Consider the following 16,600-nt stretch of genomic DNA (forward strand, 5'->3'; position numbering starts at 1 on the left):
TCCTAGTGCTCCTGACGCTCAGCCCCTGGGGTAATCTGCTGACGTTACATCCTTAAGACCGCATTCACAATTACATTTACATATAGGCACCCAGAGGGACTTTCATAAATAAAACTGTGTTCACTGAATGCCTTCACTAAAAGCACAATATAAAAGCACCTTTCAACTGACACAAAAGGATTGATGCATTCTTCGGTGCAAGTTGATATTGCCTCAACAGGTTTTGTATGGCACAAGAAAGGCTTCTAAATATAGGTGATATTTTTCTTAGAATGCCTTGTGTCTAGATCATATTTTATTAAAGTTTAAAATAAGAAAAGAAATGCATATGCTTACCTGACACCAACTTTATACAGAAGACAATGTAAATACTTATAAATGTATGCAACTTAAGTATAATGTTGTGTGTGCAATTTGAATTGATATGGCTAAGCTTCAGAGTCTCAGACTTCATACAATACAAACATTAAGCCCCCGGACTACAAAAGGATCTTTTAAAACATTTCATGTAACTTTGATTTGACTGTGCTTGGGAAGAGCTGCTGGCTGTGTCTTTTCTTAGTGTGTTTAATATTTTGTGGTTCAGCCCCGCCTTGTCTTTTACTGATAGTGCAGGAAATGGGGATAGGCAGAGATAATAGTGCTGGCATCCACATCCCATAAGGCATTTTTGTCAGCTTCCTGTTAATCTGTTATCTGAACCCCCCTTATTAAAGATGGTGGATAATCCTATGGACTCAATAACTTGAAATAATACACAAGACAAAAATGTGCCATCCAATTTTTGTTTTAGAATATATGTTTATAAATTTAGTAATATGTTGGGTAAAACAATTTATGGTTAAACTCAAATCACAAAAATATTTGTGAAATAGGCCTACTGCCTATTTTGAAAGCACAAGTAAACTTAGTAGCACATGTAACTAGGAAATTGTCAGTGTTCTCAAAATATTGATTTGTTTTGGCCATGTCCACACACACACAAACAATCCTTACTAATTAGTGTCAGAAATCAATCAAGCAAGCAATATACATGTGATCTGTTCTATGGACAAATAAATACATCAAACACCATTGTAGAATGAAAATAATGATAAGACTGACACTGTAAATTTTACTCAAAGCAGTAATAGCCTGCATCCAGTCAGAATTCCTAGAAGCCTAAACAGAATTCACCAATTGACAACCATATTCACTTTTCTCAACCTACACGTAGGCTATTACAACCTTTTCTGGAGTTATTACGTGCCATCCAGAAAGAGAACCTTTCTACAACTGCAATGTTTATATGCGGATGCATATCAATGTTTGAACACAAACACGCCGTTGACCGGAAAAAATATTTACAGCTAGAAAAACACTTTCACGAGACAGATGTTCACAGATACGACCCTAAAACAGATGGCAGCCTTCAAATACGGAGCGCAGATGTAGCTGCAAACACTCTCCAGACTCACGGAGAGAGGACTGAACTTAGAACTTCTATTGGCAATTTTTTCAGCATAGTCAGGGTGTAAGGAAATATTCTATAATCATTACAATGGCAACACAGTCTACTTTTAAAGTCCTGCCGTGATTCATGAATGGACCAACGAAAAGCTGACAAGACCTTCACAAATATAAGGCTAACATACGAGCAACTGAGAAGAAAATATAGTAACACATACAGACTATCTGACATAGCAGCAGAGCTTGGTCACACCGTGCTGGCCAAGAATAGATGTGTACGGATACGGTTAGCCTATGACAGTGCAGCTGAAAAAGGAACAGTGACTGATTTGTCATGGTTAGGGCGATATCTAGCAAAATCCACCCATTGGTAGATGGAGAGGGTGACGATTAACAAATGTGACTGTTACTTTCTGGGACTTAACACGATTGTATGGATTTGTGTTTGTTTCCTATTTGTTCACAACTCCGCACAAAAATTGCATATTTTTAAAACAACCAGTGCCATGACAACATAAGCATATTTAATATTCATTTCTATGGGCAAATAAGTAAATATTAGTCATGTGCTTTCCTCGCAGCACAAAAGATATCAGGAAACTTCTGATCTGACAGCCATATACCGCGCGTGCAGTTGCTATTCGACATCTCCGACAGTATATCAGTTGAACTTAGGCTGTGAATGTGAACCTGAGAGAAGAGCAATATGCATAAGATCCCGCACGACGTCCATACTCTCATTCTGTTTGTCAGTCTTGTTCTCTCGATATTCAACCAAGGGACTTTTCGAAGTAGCAAAATGTAGGCTACCCCGAATCACTTTCCAAAAAGCCGTTGCATTGTCTTGTATCTGTATTTTCAGAAATGTATGTAGGCTAAAGCTAAATTTGTGTCCATTGATCGTCGTTGAGCTGGTCGGACAACGAAACTCGGAATAGACCTACCGGGACAATTACTTCGCTTACTGTACATTTAACTTATGCAGTGTGCGCGCTGGTTGCGGAGCAGCCTACTGTGAAGGGCAGACTGCTTCTTTGTGTTCACTGTGGCTTTTATTGGGCTATCGCTATAAGCAGCCAAATGTTTCTAATCTAGGAAATCAAATGATAGGCCTACAGAAATGGTAAATAGCATAAAGACACTTACTTTCAAATCCAAGGAGTTCGAGTCGTAGAGTCCTTCGCTATCATTGTATCCGTGCTTTCAATGTCGAGAGCGTCGTCTGTTTTCCTTATTAGAGACTAATTGTTGCGGGTTGGTGTGTGCCGGCTGTGCGTGCCCTGCAGATGTCTTTGTGATGATAATAACGCTATTCACTATTCTCCCACGAACTAGCCTACTGCTGTTGCACAAAAGCGAGCAGATGTCCACCTGGCTAATTGTAATAGGCTACACCCCTCAAAACACCATTCAACCGCAAAATACAGCTCTGGCTCTCCGATTATGCTGGGGTAGCCTAAATATCCACACGATAGCAACCAATAAAAATACGCTACGAACAGCCCAGAATGTATTTACATTACTAACTGTTCTCTCATTCACGATTAGTCTGAGAAATACGTATCCTTATTCACCCTAAGTTCAATGTAAATATATAGGCTACAAGTAACCTCGCCTCATTGATTTGCCATGTTACAATCACGACACCGACTATTTAAGAAATCAGTTTCGACAAACCTTTGAGGGCAAGTAGCCAAGGCTACATGTGTCTGCTGTAAACACAAGTGGGCTAGTCTAGTTCAGAAAGACAGCGAACACGCGGTTGGAGCCCAGGTAAAGAAATAGCCTAGGCGGTCTCACAAGTCACTTGAAAGGCTACTGATTTTTCGGCAGGAGAACGAGACAGATTGGAGTTCGAGCTGGGAAGACAGCCGCGGCCGGTTCCGGGGACAGGGCTGCCATGTAGTCTACCACCTCTCGCGTTATGGAAAGCGCAATCGAACTGTGAAGGGGGGGGGGGTCTCTCTTAGTCAGATTGCGTTTTAGGTCGCTTCCATCAAATATGCTTCTCCATGTTCAGTGTCATACTGTATCCCACCGACAACACCGGCATCTGTAGGCTTTCCGCTACTATACAGTAATCTTTCGCACAGGCTCGAAGACTCTGTTAGCTCTAGGTTCTTAAGAGTTGTCTAATTAAAATCGAATGTTAGCCAAAACAGCCTACATGTTTCCTAACAAACTACGTAGGCCTACTAAGTATTGACAGAAATATTTTCACTGTATACTGTGCATTTACTATATAATGTGTTTTGTGTTTACTCACTTTCCCTTTGTGCAGATTTTCTCTTCACCATAAGAAACGCATGTTCAGTTGGATTCCGTTCAGATAAATAACTTGGCCAGTCAAGAAATTTTCCAGTTTTTGGCTTTGAAAAACTTCTTTGTTGCCTTTGCAGTATGTTTGGAATCATTGTTTTGCTGTAGGATGGAGCACCATCCAATGAGTTGGGAGGCATTTCGTTGAACTTGAGCATATAAGACGCTTCTGTACGCTTCAGAATTAATTCTGCTGCTGCTAGCAGCACTTACATCATCAAAGAAGACAAGTGAACCAATACCTGTGACAGCCATACATTCCCAAACCATAACACAACACCCCCACCACCATGTTTCACATCTTGGGCAGTTCCTTTTGACTGCTACACTTCGCTCTGCCACTGCCATTCCGATACAAGAGAATCTTGGTTTTATCACACAAAAAAAGTCATTTTTAAGGTAGGGGCTTGGGCATCAAACTTGTTTCTGTCACACGTCGTGAGTACTTGACCACAATATGCCTGCTTCAGTCAGCATTTTCAAACATTTCAAGCAGCTGTATCAACCAAAATGCTCAAATCTGAGTGAAATATTTATACTCTGCACTGAGGTTACACCAAATATGTTGGTGGAACAATTCTCTGGTGTGAATTGGTGCAATTTCTGTTCCCTTGAGATTATTGATTATTGATTAGATGTCAAGGTTGCTCAAATCTAACAGGTAAGTAAGTAAGTAAATCTATACTGGAGGTCCAGCACCCTTCAGGTGCTACACAAGAGAGACAGTTGTAGTACTAGTTATGGAACACGTATGCTGTACATGTGTGTCAAGGTCAGTCGGAGCTGTTCTACTAAAAATTATGAACACATTACAGATCCGCCTCGATTTGATGCCTAGTCTAAATTTTTTGTGCTTGGTGCACTCCATTCAAATTAAAACAGATCTATCTGCTAGTTGTATGATTTTCTAAGAAAAACCCTTGGTGCCCTTGAAACCTTCTTTTACAATTTTGGGGTGTTTTTAGTTCATCTTTATTAAAAAGGCTATGGAACACCTTAAATAGCCTGAGGAAATAGTGCCCCAGCAAGAGGAGCCTCCAACTTCTTTTTTGTTTGTACGCGTCAGAGAGGGGAGGCCGAAGTGGTTGGTGCCCCTCGAACCAGCTGCTGCATCACATCTAAAATCGGCCCTCAGCTCCAGTGGCCGTTAACCTCAGGGGTAGCAACAGCAAGATGGGGATATTTTTGTGAGGGGAAATAAAAATAGCAGAGCGGGCTGCTCAGATTTCAGAGAGAATCCAGGTTCAAGAGCAGGGAAGATGGGCCATTTCCTGGATGGGGCTTAGGTTACACTGTGGGCATGTACAGCTTTGCTTTATCCCTTATGAAACATCATATATGTCCAAATATAAAAGGAAGGGTATGAGCAATATGTTCTGAATATGTATTGAATACATACACTGAACATATTTCAATTCAATCAACCACATATAGTACCTCCCGTTTGATGGTTCCAGTCTATTTAAGAATGCATTCCAGGTCGCCATTGGGAACCAGCATATGCACTGATGTCCTCCAGACAGTTTGAGGGATGTTGATGACATTTTCAACCCAAAACTAGTGATATATGTTATCACAAGGAAGATGCCCCCATGCCCTTCAAGCCAGTTAAATTTTGTAAATTTTTCCTTTCTTTTTTAAAATATTCATTTGTTACTTTTTTTCTCTGCCCTTTTAAATATATCAACAAATATGTCATATGTTACTACAATTATTCTACATATGTGGTAATTTGTACAGGGAATTATTAGTCTTTATGCATGCGCACCTAACATTGTGTAATGGGAGGGTATTTATATTTGTCCCGGTGCGAACCTTGCATTTGTTTTTTGACTCTGCGAAAGACATTGTAGATGCTGAAATGACAGTCTCCCTGCTAACAGTGCCTTTTGCTCGAAGCTCAGTGTGCATTCCTTATTTCAGGCTAGTCCCTGAGAAATTGTCCAGGGAAGGAGTCCTTCCCTGTACGTCTGATATATGTTCTATTGGACATTGCAAGTCCAGACCTGTTGTCCCCAAACATGGTCCTTACTGAGCTGTGAAACGCCTCTTTGTCTTAATTGGTGTACACCCCAGAGACACTAAGACAGCGACCTGACATCATTGTTAAATATTAGCAGACTACATGTGGAGTCACATTGACCGGTGGTACCTCCCTATTTTACAATCCTGTCAGATGATTGTAGAGTACTGTTTCTCTCTATAGTACCATGCACACACCGTCATATGTAAATACACCAACTCAATTGTGTACACCCTCTGTGGAACAGTAAAGTCTTGCTTTGATAAGTGGCTTTGTTGCAGTTATGGATGCATTATCTGATCTCTCACTGGAGTCTTATCTCTTTTTTTAGCACATATCAGGGGCTCTGATATACTTATTAAGAGGAATGGGTAATATAACTGACTTTATTAAGGCATACCACTCACTATACACATACTCATATGGCAGAGGAAAGCCATGTCGAACAGTTACTGTAAAGTTTTAATGTAGAATATCTTCTATAATATATTCAGATATTAAATAATTTAAAGCATAATTTTTAAATTCATGCAATTTTTATGTATACTGTGGATATGGCCATTGTATTCTGGAAATGAAATTAAACTCCAAATTGTGACATAGCTACAATGTAACTGAGAATGGGTTTAAGGGGATTTTGCTGTAGCATGATTATTCTGAGCATGCTCACTTTTGCCATCTGACTGGCTATTAAAACAGTTTGTCGTATTTAATGGACAAAGAGCTGATGCTCTGCTCTCTGTTTTTCTTTGCAGTGTTTAATATGTTAAACCTTTAAAAGAAGAACCCTCTTCCTGGTTCACTGGGGTAAGTGTAATTAGATTTATGATCCTTGCCTTGCCCCTGATATATAATGTAATTCCATTGAAGATTTAGTATGGCTCCATTTGAATTTGAATGTAGAGCTATCTCAGTCAGCCACCCCAAAAATACTCAATGTGATGTCCAAACAATGCACCCAAGAGGCATCGCCATGATGCTTTAAAATTGCAAAAGGTCTGAAATCTCAAAGACTTTACCTCAGGATAGAAAACAATATTGAATGGGTTACAAGACACTATTCCAGACCAGTCAGTATTAGTGTGTCTCTGTCGTTCTGAGCTGAGCTGAGCTGATTTTCTTGCAAATTCATATGGATGTTGCAAGAGCTTGAAGTTATTCATCTATCAACATTGTCTGATGAATATTCATTTATGGGACATTGTGCAATGGCTTTAAATGGCAGCTTAGCGTTGATCCTGAGGTAGTTCTATACAACAGCATTGCTTTGGGCTGATTGGCATTATTGCAATGGGAAGCGATGAGTATGTGGTAATTCCCAAATTACATACACTAATGCATATATTCTACCGTGTGAAGTAAGAATAACATTGCCTTTCAGTCAAAAAGGTATTTAGGAATTTTTCCATTTGCATTGACACAAAGTATTACTGGTTATATTATAGTGTCTGAAACGTACAATGTACTTTTTGTGATTGATTTATAAATATGCATGCCTTATATTCTGGATTTCATGTCTAACTGCATATTGAGGTGCTACTTCTCTTACAGGGTGAACTGGCCCTGTACCCTTCACTTGACTCCCTCACTGCCTGTGATGTGCCATGCAATAGCAGAGCATCGGACAGACCATTAATGACAGGAACAGTCATGGAGTCATGCAGGCTATCCCAGGGTATCTATTTTCTGATACTGACCTGCAGGCTTAGATAGCTCCAACTGCACTGATATATTAAATTTCATTATGAACAAGAATATCTGACAAATCAAAATGTCTCAAGAAGATATGTACGAAGATGCATTAAACATGGATGGTTCATACTTGAAAATACAGCCATAACGAGGGAAATTTTTAGACATTTGCAAATGCATGCACATGCTGTCGTTGTTTTTTTAAGTTTAACTTAATTATATTTAACATTTCATTTCAGAGAATGTATTAATCTGTGGTGACAAAAATACACAAAATAAATATAAAAGCAATCTAAATTTATGCCACATGTAGAAAAATATGTGCATTTCACATTTTTGGAAAGCAGCATCCCACATTGACATCTCTTTGTCACATGATTTTTGTTAGGGTAGGGAGCAGGCAGGGCAGGGTTCTAGGTTCTGTACCTTGTGACAGCCGGACCGGTTTGGTGACAGGGACACCGTCGATGGAGCAGAGGTGCCCACAGGGGTGAAGGCTGATGACCCCGCCCCGGTTCTCAATGTAGCAGTGCTGAGCCACGACGCCGGGGCCCTGCATGCTAATGTCAGTGTTGCCATGGCCCAGAGTGGTCCTTCCTGGAACAAAAAGCCATGCCCACCACAGCATGAGAAATAGGAGTCAAGCCTCCCATCCCTGCTGCAATGCAAACACCACCTTCAGCTCGGACTCCTCGTGACCTAAAATCACATGCTAAATGTGGTCCCCAGCTTGACTAATTAAAATCCTGTGGAGACTTCAAAGCCCAAAGAAAGCTCTTGGTTTCGTTATTTGATACATGCTACTGTAATCCCCGAAGGAACCTCTCTTAACTGTTTCCCTCTGGGGAGGGTCAATCTAGGTAAAATGTTTGGTCAGACAAGTGCCTATAAATCTTCCTTGGGGGGCTATTAGAGTTGTGGCACGCAAGGCATGTCTAACTACATCTAACCCTGGACGGACAATGTTCTTCATGCAATTTCAAGTTGTTGCTGGCACCTCCATACATGTTACAGCAGCAAATATTTCTTGTTTAAAAGGTAAAATATCTCAGAAGAACAGTTACCTTTTGTGGTTTTGTTTTAGGAAGCAGAGAATATCAACCCAGCTGCCCAATCATGTGTTTTCAGCATGGGCGGAACTGACTATGTGAGACTATGTAACAGTTAAGCAGTGAAGGTCAATCTGTCAAGGTGCATCCACCATGCTTTACAAGAGTGGGGCAAAAAAACAGAGGGACATGACTACCCCTGTCTGCCCCCAATGCTATTTCTCATGCAGCCTGAAACCCAAGATTACAGAAGGCAAATAGGTCTTGGAATGCCACCGCAGGAAGTGCCGAAGCCTTTTCATCCAAGGGACCTCAGAATTGCCCTTTGCCTCCCATACATACACAAACACACACGTGCGTGTCTGCAAGCACACACGCATGCACAACTACAAATTAAGTCTTTGTCATACCTACCTGCCTGAAAAAGTAACCTCCTTAAATGCCCAAAAATATAATTGAACCTACAGACACAAATGTGTGTGTGTATGTGTGTGTCTGTGTGAGAGACAGACAGAGGAAGAGACAAAGAGAGAGGGAGAGAGAGAGTGTGTGTGCTGGGCAGGTGACGGTTGTGATAGCTGCCTTGGGGGGATTGGGGTTGCCAGATATCATAAAGCCCTGCTGCTGTGTCTTGTGCAGAAATAGGGGTGGTGACAAGGTCAGGTCACAGCCTTTTTCACTCACAGTGCAGGGTTCAGGGACTGCACTGTGTCAGGGCTGTTGTAGCTCACAGACACGGGAGGCCTGTGTTTTCTAAGAATGGCCACACCCCCACAGTGCAGGGCCACAGCCCAGATCCAGCTCCGCTGCAGACAGATGATGTCATTCTCTTACTTTGTATTCAGTGCTTCCAGAACTGACGTACTCCTGCATGCATATTTATTTATTTAACTTTTTTTTTTACTTGATGTCATTGCCCTCTATTTGTCATTCTTAGGCTGATGAGATATGGCAGCATGCGGTCAAAAGCACGAAGCTCATGGCCAGCAGAAGCACTTTCAATTAACTTCTTTGTTCTAAAACATTTTTCGCTCGTACAAAGTGCTTTTATTGTTTATTTGTGCTTTTTGTGTTCATGTTTTATTAAAAATAAAAAAACTCTGGACTTGTGCAACATAAAGCTCATGATAATCACAGCAATAATCAATGAGGACAATGCCAGTCTTAGTTTAATGGATTTATCAAATCCATTTATTTATGGCATTAAAGGGTCTCAAAACCAGCATATGAAACTACACTATGGTCCCTAATTCACCCTTGGATTCACATTCTCTGGCATATTCAGCCCTGAAAAATATTGATTGTGCATGTACTATATTTAGAAGCAATTTATTTTGGCAATTTACCACATGTAAATAATATATGTAGTTCACTGTTGCCTTTTTAGAGATGTGTTGGGACTTTAGAGGGAGCTGAGGACTGATTAATCTGCCTGAAATGCACTTCTGTGTGACCTTTATGTTGCTCACCTTCAGGGAGGGGTAGCAGGGTGATGGCTGTGCTGAGACGGCCACTTCCCAGGCTGACCAGATGGGGGCGCTCTGCTTGGACCTTCAGCCCCTTCCCTGTCTCGATCAGATCCAGTGGGGTGCTCTGTGACGGGGAAGGAAATCAGGCTCATCACATCACACTTCACCAAATGGAGTGCCAAGACGCTCCTTTAGATGAAAAAGTAACCACATTGCCCTCCAAAGAAAATACATGGAAATCAATGGGAAGACTTCATCATCATCAGACTTGCGTGATGCGTTACAAACACACAAACCCTTCCCCCTCCCCCATAAAAATTGCAGATATGATCCGAAAAGTTAAATTCTCACAAAAATGGCCTTTTATCTGTTTTCAGTCACATGCAGCCGCATGTTACCAGTGTCAAAATGAAAAGTACTAGCACAATCAAGCAGGATGGAAAAAATCCACAGAAGAAGAGACCCAGTGAATACTTTGCAATGAGAGATTCCAGGGGTGGAGGAGCCCCAAAGAAGCAGTTTATTATTGAGATTCATTTAGGCAGAAGCCATTCATTTTGCGCATGTAGTAAATGACCACAGCTCTCTCAGTGCACCAACACAATGGCCATTACATGGCCCATTTCCCCCTGTTTCAGCCTCTGCTCCTCACACGGACTCACGTGGGTCGCCGGCCCCAGGGGCCAGTTTGCATTTCGTGGGATCTGTTGCCCTGGAGGTGAGCTCTAGCTCAAGTGTGCCCCCTACCCCTATCCCACAGCAGTGTGGTTGTGACAGATCATCACAGGGGGGAGGTCCTCATTGCAGAGGAATGTGGAATGTGCACACAGGAAGACCCAGTGTGCTGAGTGTATGTGTGTGTGTGTCTGGATGAGCAGCCATGCATGTGTTTCTGCTTGTGCATGAACAAGGGAATCAGAAACTTTAAATTTCTCTCCAATGTAATATTTGGTTGAAACTTAAGAGAATGAAATTCATTTCTCGTCCTTTTTTCTTCACAGTTGTTATGCATTCACATTATATTAATTTCGCCTACCAGATTCCTTTATCGCAAGCAGCTTACATACCTTACATTTTTCATAGACTACCCATTTATGCAGCCGGATATTTACTGGAGTGCCCAGGGGTATCTGTGGGATTTGAACCTGCAGCCTGGGTCACAAGCTCAGTTCCCTTATTACCATACTGCACGGTCACCCTGTTCCGATGTTCAGTTCTGCACTCTGATGCACACTATCTGTACATGCATTACACTAGTTATTCATACAAGCAGAGGGGCAGCGGGCACCATATGATTATTACAGTTGCTTTTTGGCTGTTTTTATCGCAGGAGATATGTTAAAACCAACACAAAGGACTTGTTCCTTCCATAACTCACAAGCTTCCATAAGTTGCCTTTCTGAAGAACTGGCAAATCGTTAAAGCATCCTCTCCAATGGTTGACTGCCCATTAGCAAGGGACAAATAGGATTACAGGTATCCCTTTAGTCTAATCAGATACAGTAGGAACTGTAGAACTAAGAGGATTGAATTTAGCATTAAGGCCCCCATTACATGAATGGTGGCAACTGAGAAGCTATCGGTAGATCCATAAAATGACCTTTCACCTCTGACTTTGAAGCAAGATCAAAGATATCAGATTTACCAATGCAGTCCATGTGCTATGTTTTTGATGTCTTCTCTCCAAATCTTTCCCTCAGATTGCTCACCAGCTGCTCAATCAAGTTTTCACTACCGTGCAAAAAAGACTACATTGAAAGTCATTTGTCATCTAGGCAACATTAAGAGTTTGGTGTTGTCATTGAGGTTCTTGAAAAGAAGATATGTAGGAAACAATAGTGACAGTGCTTCCATTTTAACACATCATCGGTTATAACATAAGGACATGAGTTGAAAGTACAGCAAGTGAAAAATTATACGTATGTCAAAATGCAGAGCTGTTATTTCAAGCCATGAAAATTTACTGTGAAAAAATATAATATATACTACCAGTAATATATACCTATTTATATATTTTGTAATAATATAAATAATATTTAGTAAGGGAACACACATACACACATATTACCTATACATTCTACATATGTGTGTAGAATGTCACTATAAATAAGTCCACAGAGAGAACAAGTTTAAATTTAATTTATCACATGCTTGGGACTTTTCCCATTCCAGTGGATGTCTTTACCACAGTCGCTCTTCCTCCTGTTTGCATATTGACCTGTCCTCTGCCCAGATGTGGGAAGGTGCAGGAGATTCTGCCGCTCAGGAATTCAAGGTGATAACCTTTGACCCCTTGTAACATCTTGTCACACCCTGCTGTGGATAGGCCCGATATGAGAATATAGAATTGCGATTTTGAAATAATCAATCTATGGTATAGCAGATATTATTCTTATTTCATATTATACTTTCTTTGAGGTGAGTTGCAGACTGAGTCAGCCCACAGAAACATTGCAGTGTAGCATTGAGGCTAACTCCATGCATTTAGTGATTTACTGCTTATCTTCAGTAGGCATCTGTTGCATTGCAGTGTACTGTTGTGTGGCGAATCAATGGCTTCATCATTGTTTCAGATCCTCTTTTCCTTGAATTGTTGAAGCACGTTTTTTGAACTTCTGACATTTTCTGAGTTTCCCATTTCTGCAGTGGGATTGTTGTCCCTTGTCTGCATTCAATGAATATTTGTCCCCAACATTTATTTACACATTTAGCATTATCTTTGAATCTTAGCATACGATTTGGCAAATTCATTTTTGTGATCCCCGCACTTGCTAAACTGTGTTTGTGGAAAATAAAATCTAACACTCGCCTTTATCTTTTTGTCAGAATTCAGTAAAAAATAATCCAGGCACTTGTAGTGCATTGTGAAATGCTAAACTTGGAGATAATTCCGTATTTGTGGATTTTGTGAGTTCCATTGTTGGAGAGTCACTGGAGGACCTTGAAATGTACAAATTGCTGACACAACTGACAAGAGAGTAAATGGGATTTGAGAATCAATTCAATAGAAATGAATGCCTTGAAATACCTAGCTGTTTAGACAACTCAATAGTCAATACCATAATGTAACTCATAATGTAAGGAGTGGGAAGCATCACCACTGGTGTATAAAAGCTGCACAGGTCAACGCTCTAGAAGACTCACCTGCAACACCTGGTGGGTCTGTCGTCCACGCTCTGGCAGGTTCCTGTTCATGTCTGCAGCGTTGTCAATCAAATTCTCTGATGCATGAAGATCCTGAAGGAGACAAAGCACCCCTGGATAAACAGGTCTTCTCAAGAGTCATGTTGGTGTCAAAACTGCAAATAATTTGACGTCACTATTCTCAGTTCAATGGTATATATGAGCTCATAAAACACACACCTTTAACATCTTAGGATTAATGGCTAATGAAATATTGACCTATGACCATGTTTCAATTATTTCCCAGACTGTCATCAGTGATAATTAAATTTACACTCATTAAACATAACCCCATAAACCATTATTTTGCTTGACAGTTGCCTTTCTGCAGTACTGTATCAGTGATGTAAGTGACGTTGGATGTTAATTGTGTAACTAGTAATAACGACTCCTTAAACTGGAAAAAATATATACATTTGTAAAGGAGATAAACAAGCAGCTTTCTGAATGATTGCACTCAAATATTTACAGGGAGAGCTTGAATCCCTGTTTGCAAGCCACCTGGATTTGTGTAAAAGTGCAAAGAGGAAGATCATCTGTGCTCATTGGACCCGTTTTACCTCCATGTGGTATCCACCAACACAACTGTCCACAATAACCCTTTTCTATCCATTGCATCACTAACCACAGCACCTGGAAATGTGCTTCCTGTAGGATATTGCCAGCTAAATGGCTAATTTAAGGTACCACTGATAACATTGAGATCATTCAGCATCCTTGATAACATTTTGAATGTCAAGACAGATTTCCATGGACAATGATGACCTGAGTTTGTTGTGTGCGTCAGCAATTTGGTGTATTGGAAAACAGAGCATCTGCATGAGTCATGCTGAGTCAGCATGCAGCGCGCGCACACACACACACACACACACACACTGGCCACTGTGTATGCTGTTGAAATACATATTCTCCTATCCTTGTGGACGGCATTGATCCCACATTCACCCCTAGCATCGGACACATTTGTGTACACTACAAAAGCTACATGTAACCCTTGTTGAGTATCTTCTTACTTTTTATCATTACATTACATTTATTTGGCAGATGCTTTTATCCAAAGCGACGTACAATAAGTGCATACCAAAGGTCATTGGAGCAGCTACAAAACACAGGTTGGATAAGGTACAATACTCATTTTGTACTGTTATTCATGGCCATGAACACAACAAGTCCAGTTCACACAGTAAACATTGCTGACCTAACCTATGCTAAGTCAAACTTCATATTGAGCTTCTTTTTTGTTTTTGTCTTTATATTTTTACTTCATTTTGCTTACCTTAGTCATCTAATTCCTTTATTCTTAGCCCTTTTTGCCTTTCTTTGCTTTGACTGTTTTAATTCATGTATTTTGTGAAGTACCTCGTTGGAAAGGTCCTCTTCAAAGACAATATTTTATTACACAGAGAGTGCAATATATATGTGAAGACACTGCAGTGTTTAATGGGATGATGGGATCACAAAGTATTGCAAAATTTGAATATGATCAAAGAATAAAATATATTCACTCTGTGACTATTACATCCTTGAAGACTTTATTAGATACCACATTTCAATGCAGTAGACTGGATAAAAGTGAAAAATATTAGTGAAATATAAATATGCTGTATATTAGCCAAAATGTCCCTACCCACTCATGAAAAACAGTCAGGAACAACCCGGTTATTTAAAATATTATCCAAAGTCTCCAATATGAATGTTCTATAAAATAAATTGTCTGGCATTGACGTGGTCTGCTTTACTGAGCCGTCTGGGTTTCAGTCCATCTGCAGCAGAGCGCAGATGATAGAGTGACTCACAGCAATGCTCCACACTCTTATAACCCGAGAGCCCCAAGATGGAGAGCCATAACTCTGTATAAATCAAGACCACACTGCCTTGCATTCAGCAACCGTGTCCTGAAAGGCCGCATTCATAATGTTTTCTGGAAAACATTTGGTTGCATGTACCAATGATTTTATTTATCAGGCTTGTGAGGACTGGTCACTGTCTGAAGGCATGTAGTCGCATTCAACAGAACACCTTCCTGGATTTGAATCTGTGTACACTGGTGGGCCACCTAAATAATGAGGTGGAACAACAGTGAACGAGCATCCCAAGGTGGCCATCCCAACAGCCGCTAGAGTTGTGAAATCAAGAAATCCTTTCCCATAACACCCGTCTGCAAGCCCAGACTCCCCCCACCCCCAGATTCCAGAGAAATATGTGATTCAAAGACCGGAAATCTCTGCTGTTCAGCACCAGTGTTTCAAGAGTATGCACACAATGAACCGTGGCGCATGATTGCAAGTCCTAGCATGAGGGGGACACAGGGCTAGTAACCGTCCGCCATTCCCTGTCAATGTGCCTGATTATTCCTGAAGTCACCTTGTCCCCCCTGGTGTTGCTAACAGTGGCAGAAATAGACATGGTAGGGTGGTTACAGTGACCCTTCCCTTTTTAGACAAAATCTCACAAATGCATTAGGCCAAATACCTCTCTGTGGGTGGTGCTAAGAGCTATATTGCAGGTGAAGACATACAGTATATCATTTGGCTAAGAGGCTAAGAATGATCTTATGCATGAAAAAAGGGGGGAAAAAAGCTTATTTCTCTTCTTCTAATTATTATTATTATTATTATTATTATTGTTATTGTTATTATTATTAGCCAATGGGTTTGAAACTCTGTTGTTATTTTAATATTCCTGTGGCTACATTTTTGTATGTTTCAGTGTCTACAAAGCAGTCCAATCTGCTTAGTATACACACAGCAAAATGTTCAGTGAAAATCTGCTCCGGCAGAGTACTTTTAACTTCAGTAAAGTACACATGATCCCTACTGGACTCATATAAACTCTGTTAGAGTTGATTTAATGCTGAATTTTACATTGTAACTGTTAGCCGCGCTACATGCTGATCACCTTCACAAATGTTACAAAGCACTGCCTGTGAAACAACACCATCTACTGAAACTTAGACTAAGGTCCTTTGTGCAGAATTACAACTGAAGTATAAAAGTCACATGTTATCAATTCAACAACGAGAACCAACCATACTGTAGTGCAGTCTTTGGATTAATTCAGACAAGCTTGTGATTGCCACACATGATTTCCCCCACCCATATTTGGGGTTCATGAAGCAGTGTCATCTGGACAAAAACCAAAACTTAATTGCCAAGACGGACCTCCTGTCTATGCAACAAACCCCCTCCCTCCTCCCCATTTTCAGAAGTAGTGGTTGAGAGTCAGGAAGAGGCGTTTCTATAAAGAAAGACACAAAGTCGACCCACAAACAAGCATACTGGATAGGAGTGTCACAGTTTTTCTGAGGATTTTTTTTCACAAAACATTTTTTATCGTTGTTTCAACACTTCGGGCAGTGAAGCAAACATACGGCAATTAAAAGAAGACAAAGCAATAAAAACACACTTTTCATGGTT

At 40.5% G+C, this 16,600-nt stretch overlaps 1 protein-coding gene and 1 long non-coding RNA gene across 23 annotated transcripts in view; one reads left to right on the plus strand and one right to left on the minus strand.

Annotated features, from left to right (window-relative positions):
* Positions 1-16,600, minus strand: part of phldb1a (pleckstrin homology-like domain, family B, member 1a) — an 82,676-nt gene that overhangs the window by 57,166 nt on the left and 8,910 nt on the right. For 21 of the 22 annotated variants that reach the window (XR_010332406.1, XR_010332408.1, XR_010332407.1 and 18 more), the window contains exons 2-4: positions 13,146-13,238; positions 10,002-10,125; positions 7,910-8,080 (exon numbers count right to left, since the gene is read on the minus strand). Coding sequence is in view for 18 of the 22 variants with exons in the window: in XM_064350898.1 (XP_064206968.1) it covers positions 7,910-8,080; positions 10,002-10,125; positions 13,146-13,238 (388 nt within the window). In the remaining 4 variants the exon portion in view is untranslated. Of the gene's footprint in view, positions 1-2,595; positions 3,386-7,909; positions 8,081-10,001; positions 10,126-13,145; positions 13,239-16,600 lie in introns of those variants that run through there. The other variant, XM_064350904.1, reaches the window with a different exon arrangement.
* LOC135263194 (uncharacterized) lies at positions 6,481-7,988 on the plus strand. The gene is made up of 3 exons (XR_010332409.1): positions 6,481-6,598; positions 7,343-7,466; positions 7,872-7,988. It is a non-coding gene; the product is annotated as an uncharacterized LOC135263194 (long non-coding RNA).

Source organism: Anguilla rostrata, chromosome 9 (assembly GCF_018555375.3).
Source record: "Anguilla rostrata isolate EN2019 chromosome 9, ASM1855537v3, whole genome shotgun sequence".
In the NCBI taxonomy this organism is placed as follows: Eukaryota; Metazoa; Chordata; class Actinopteri; order Anguilliformes; family Anguillidae; genus Anguilla; species Anguilla rostrata.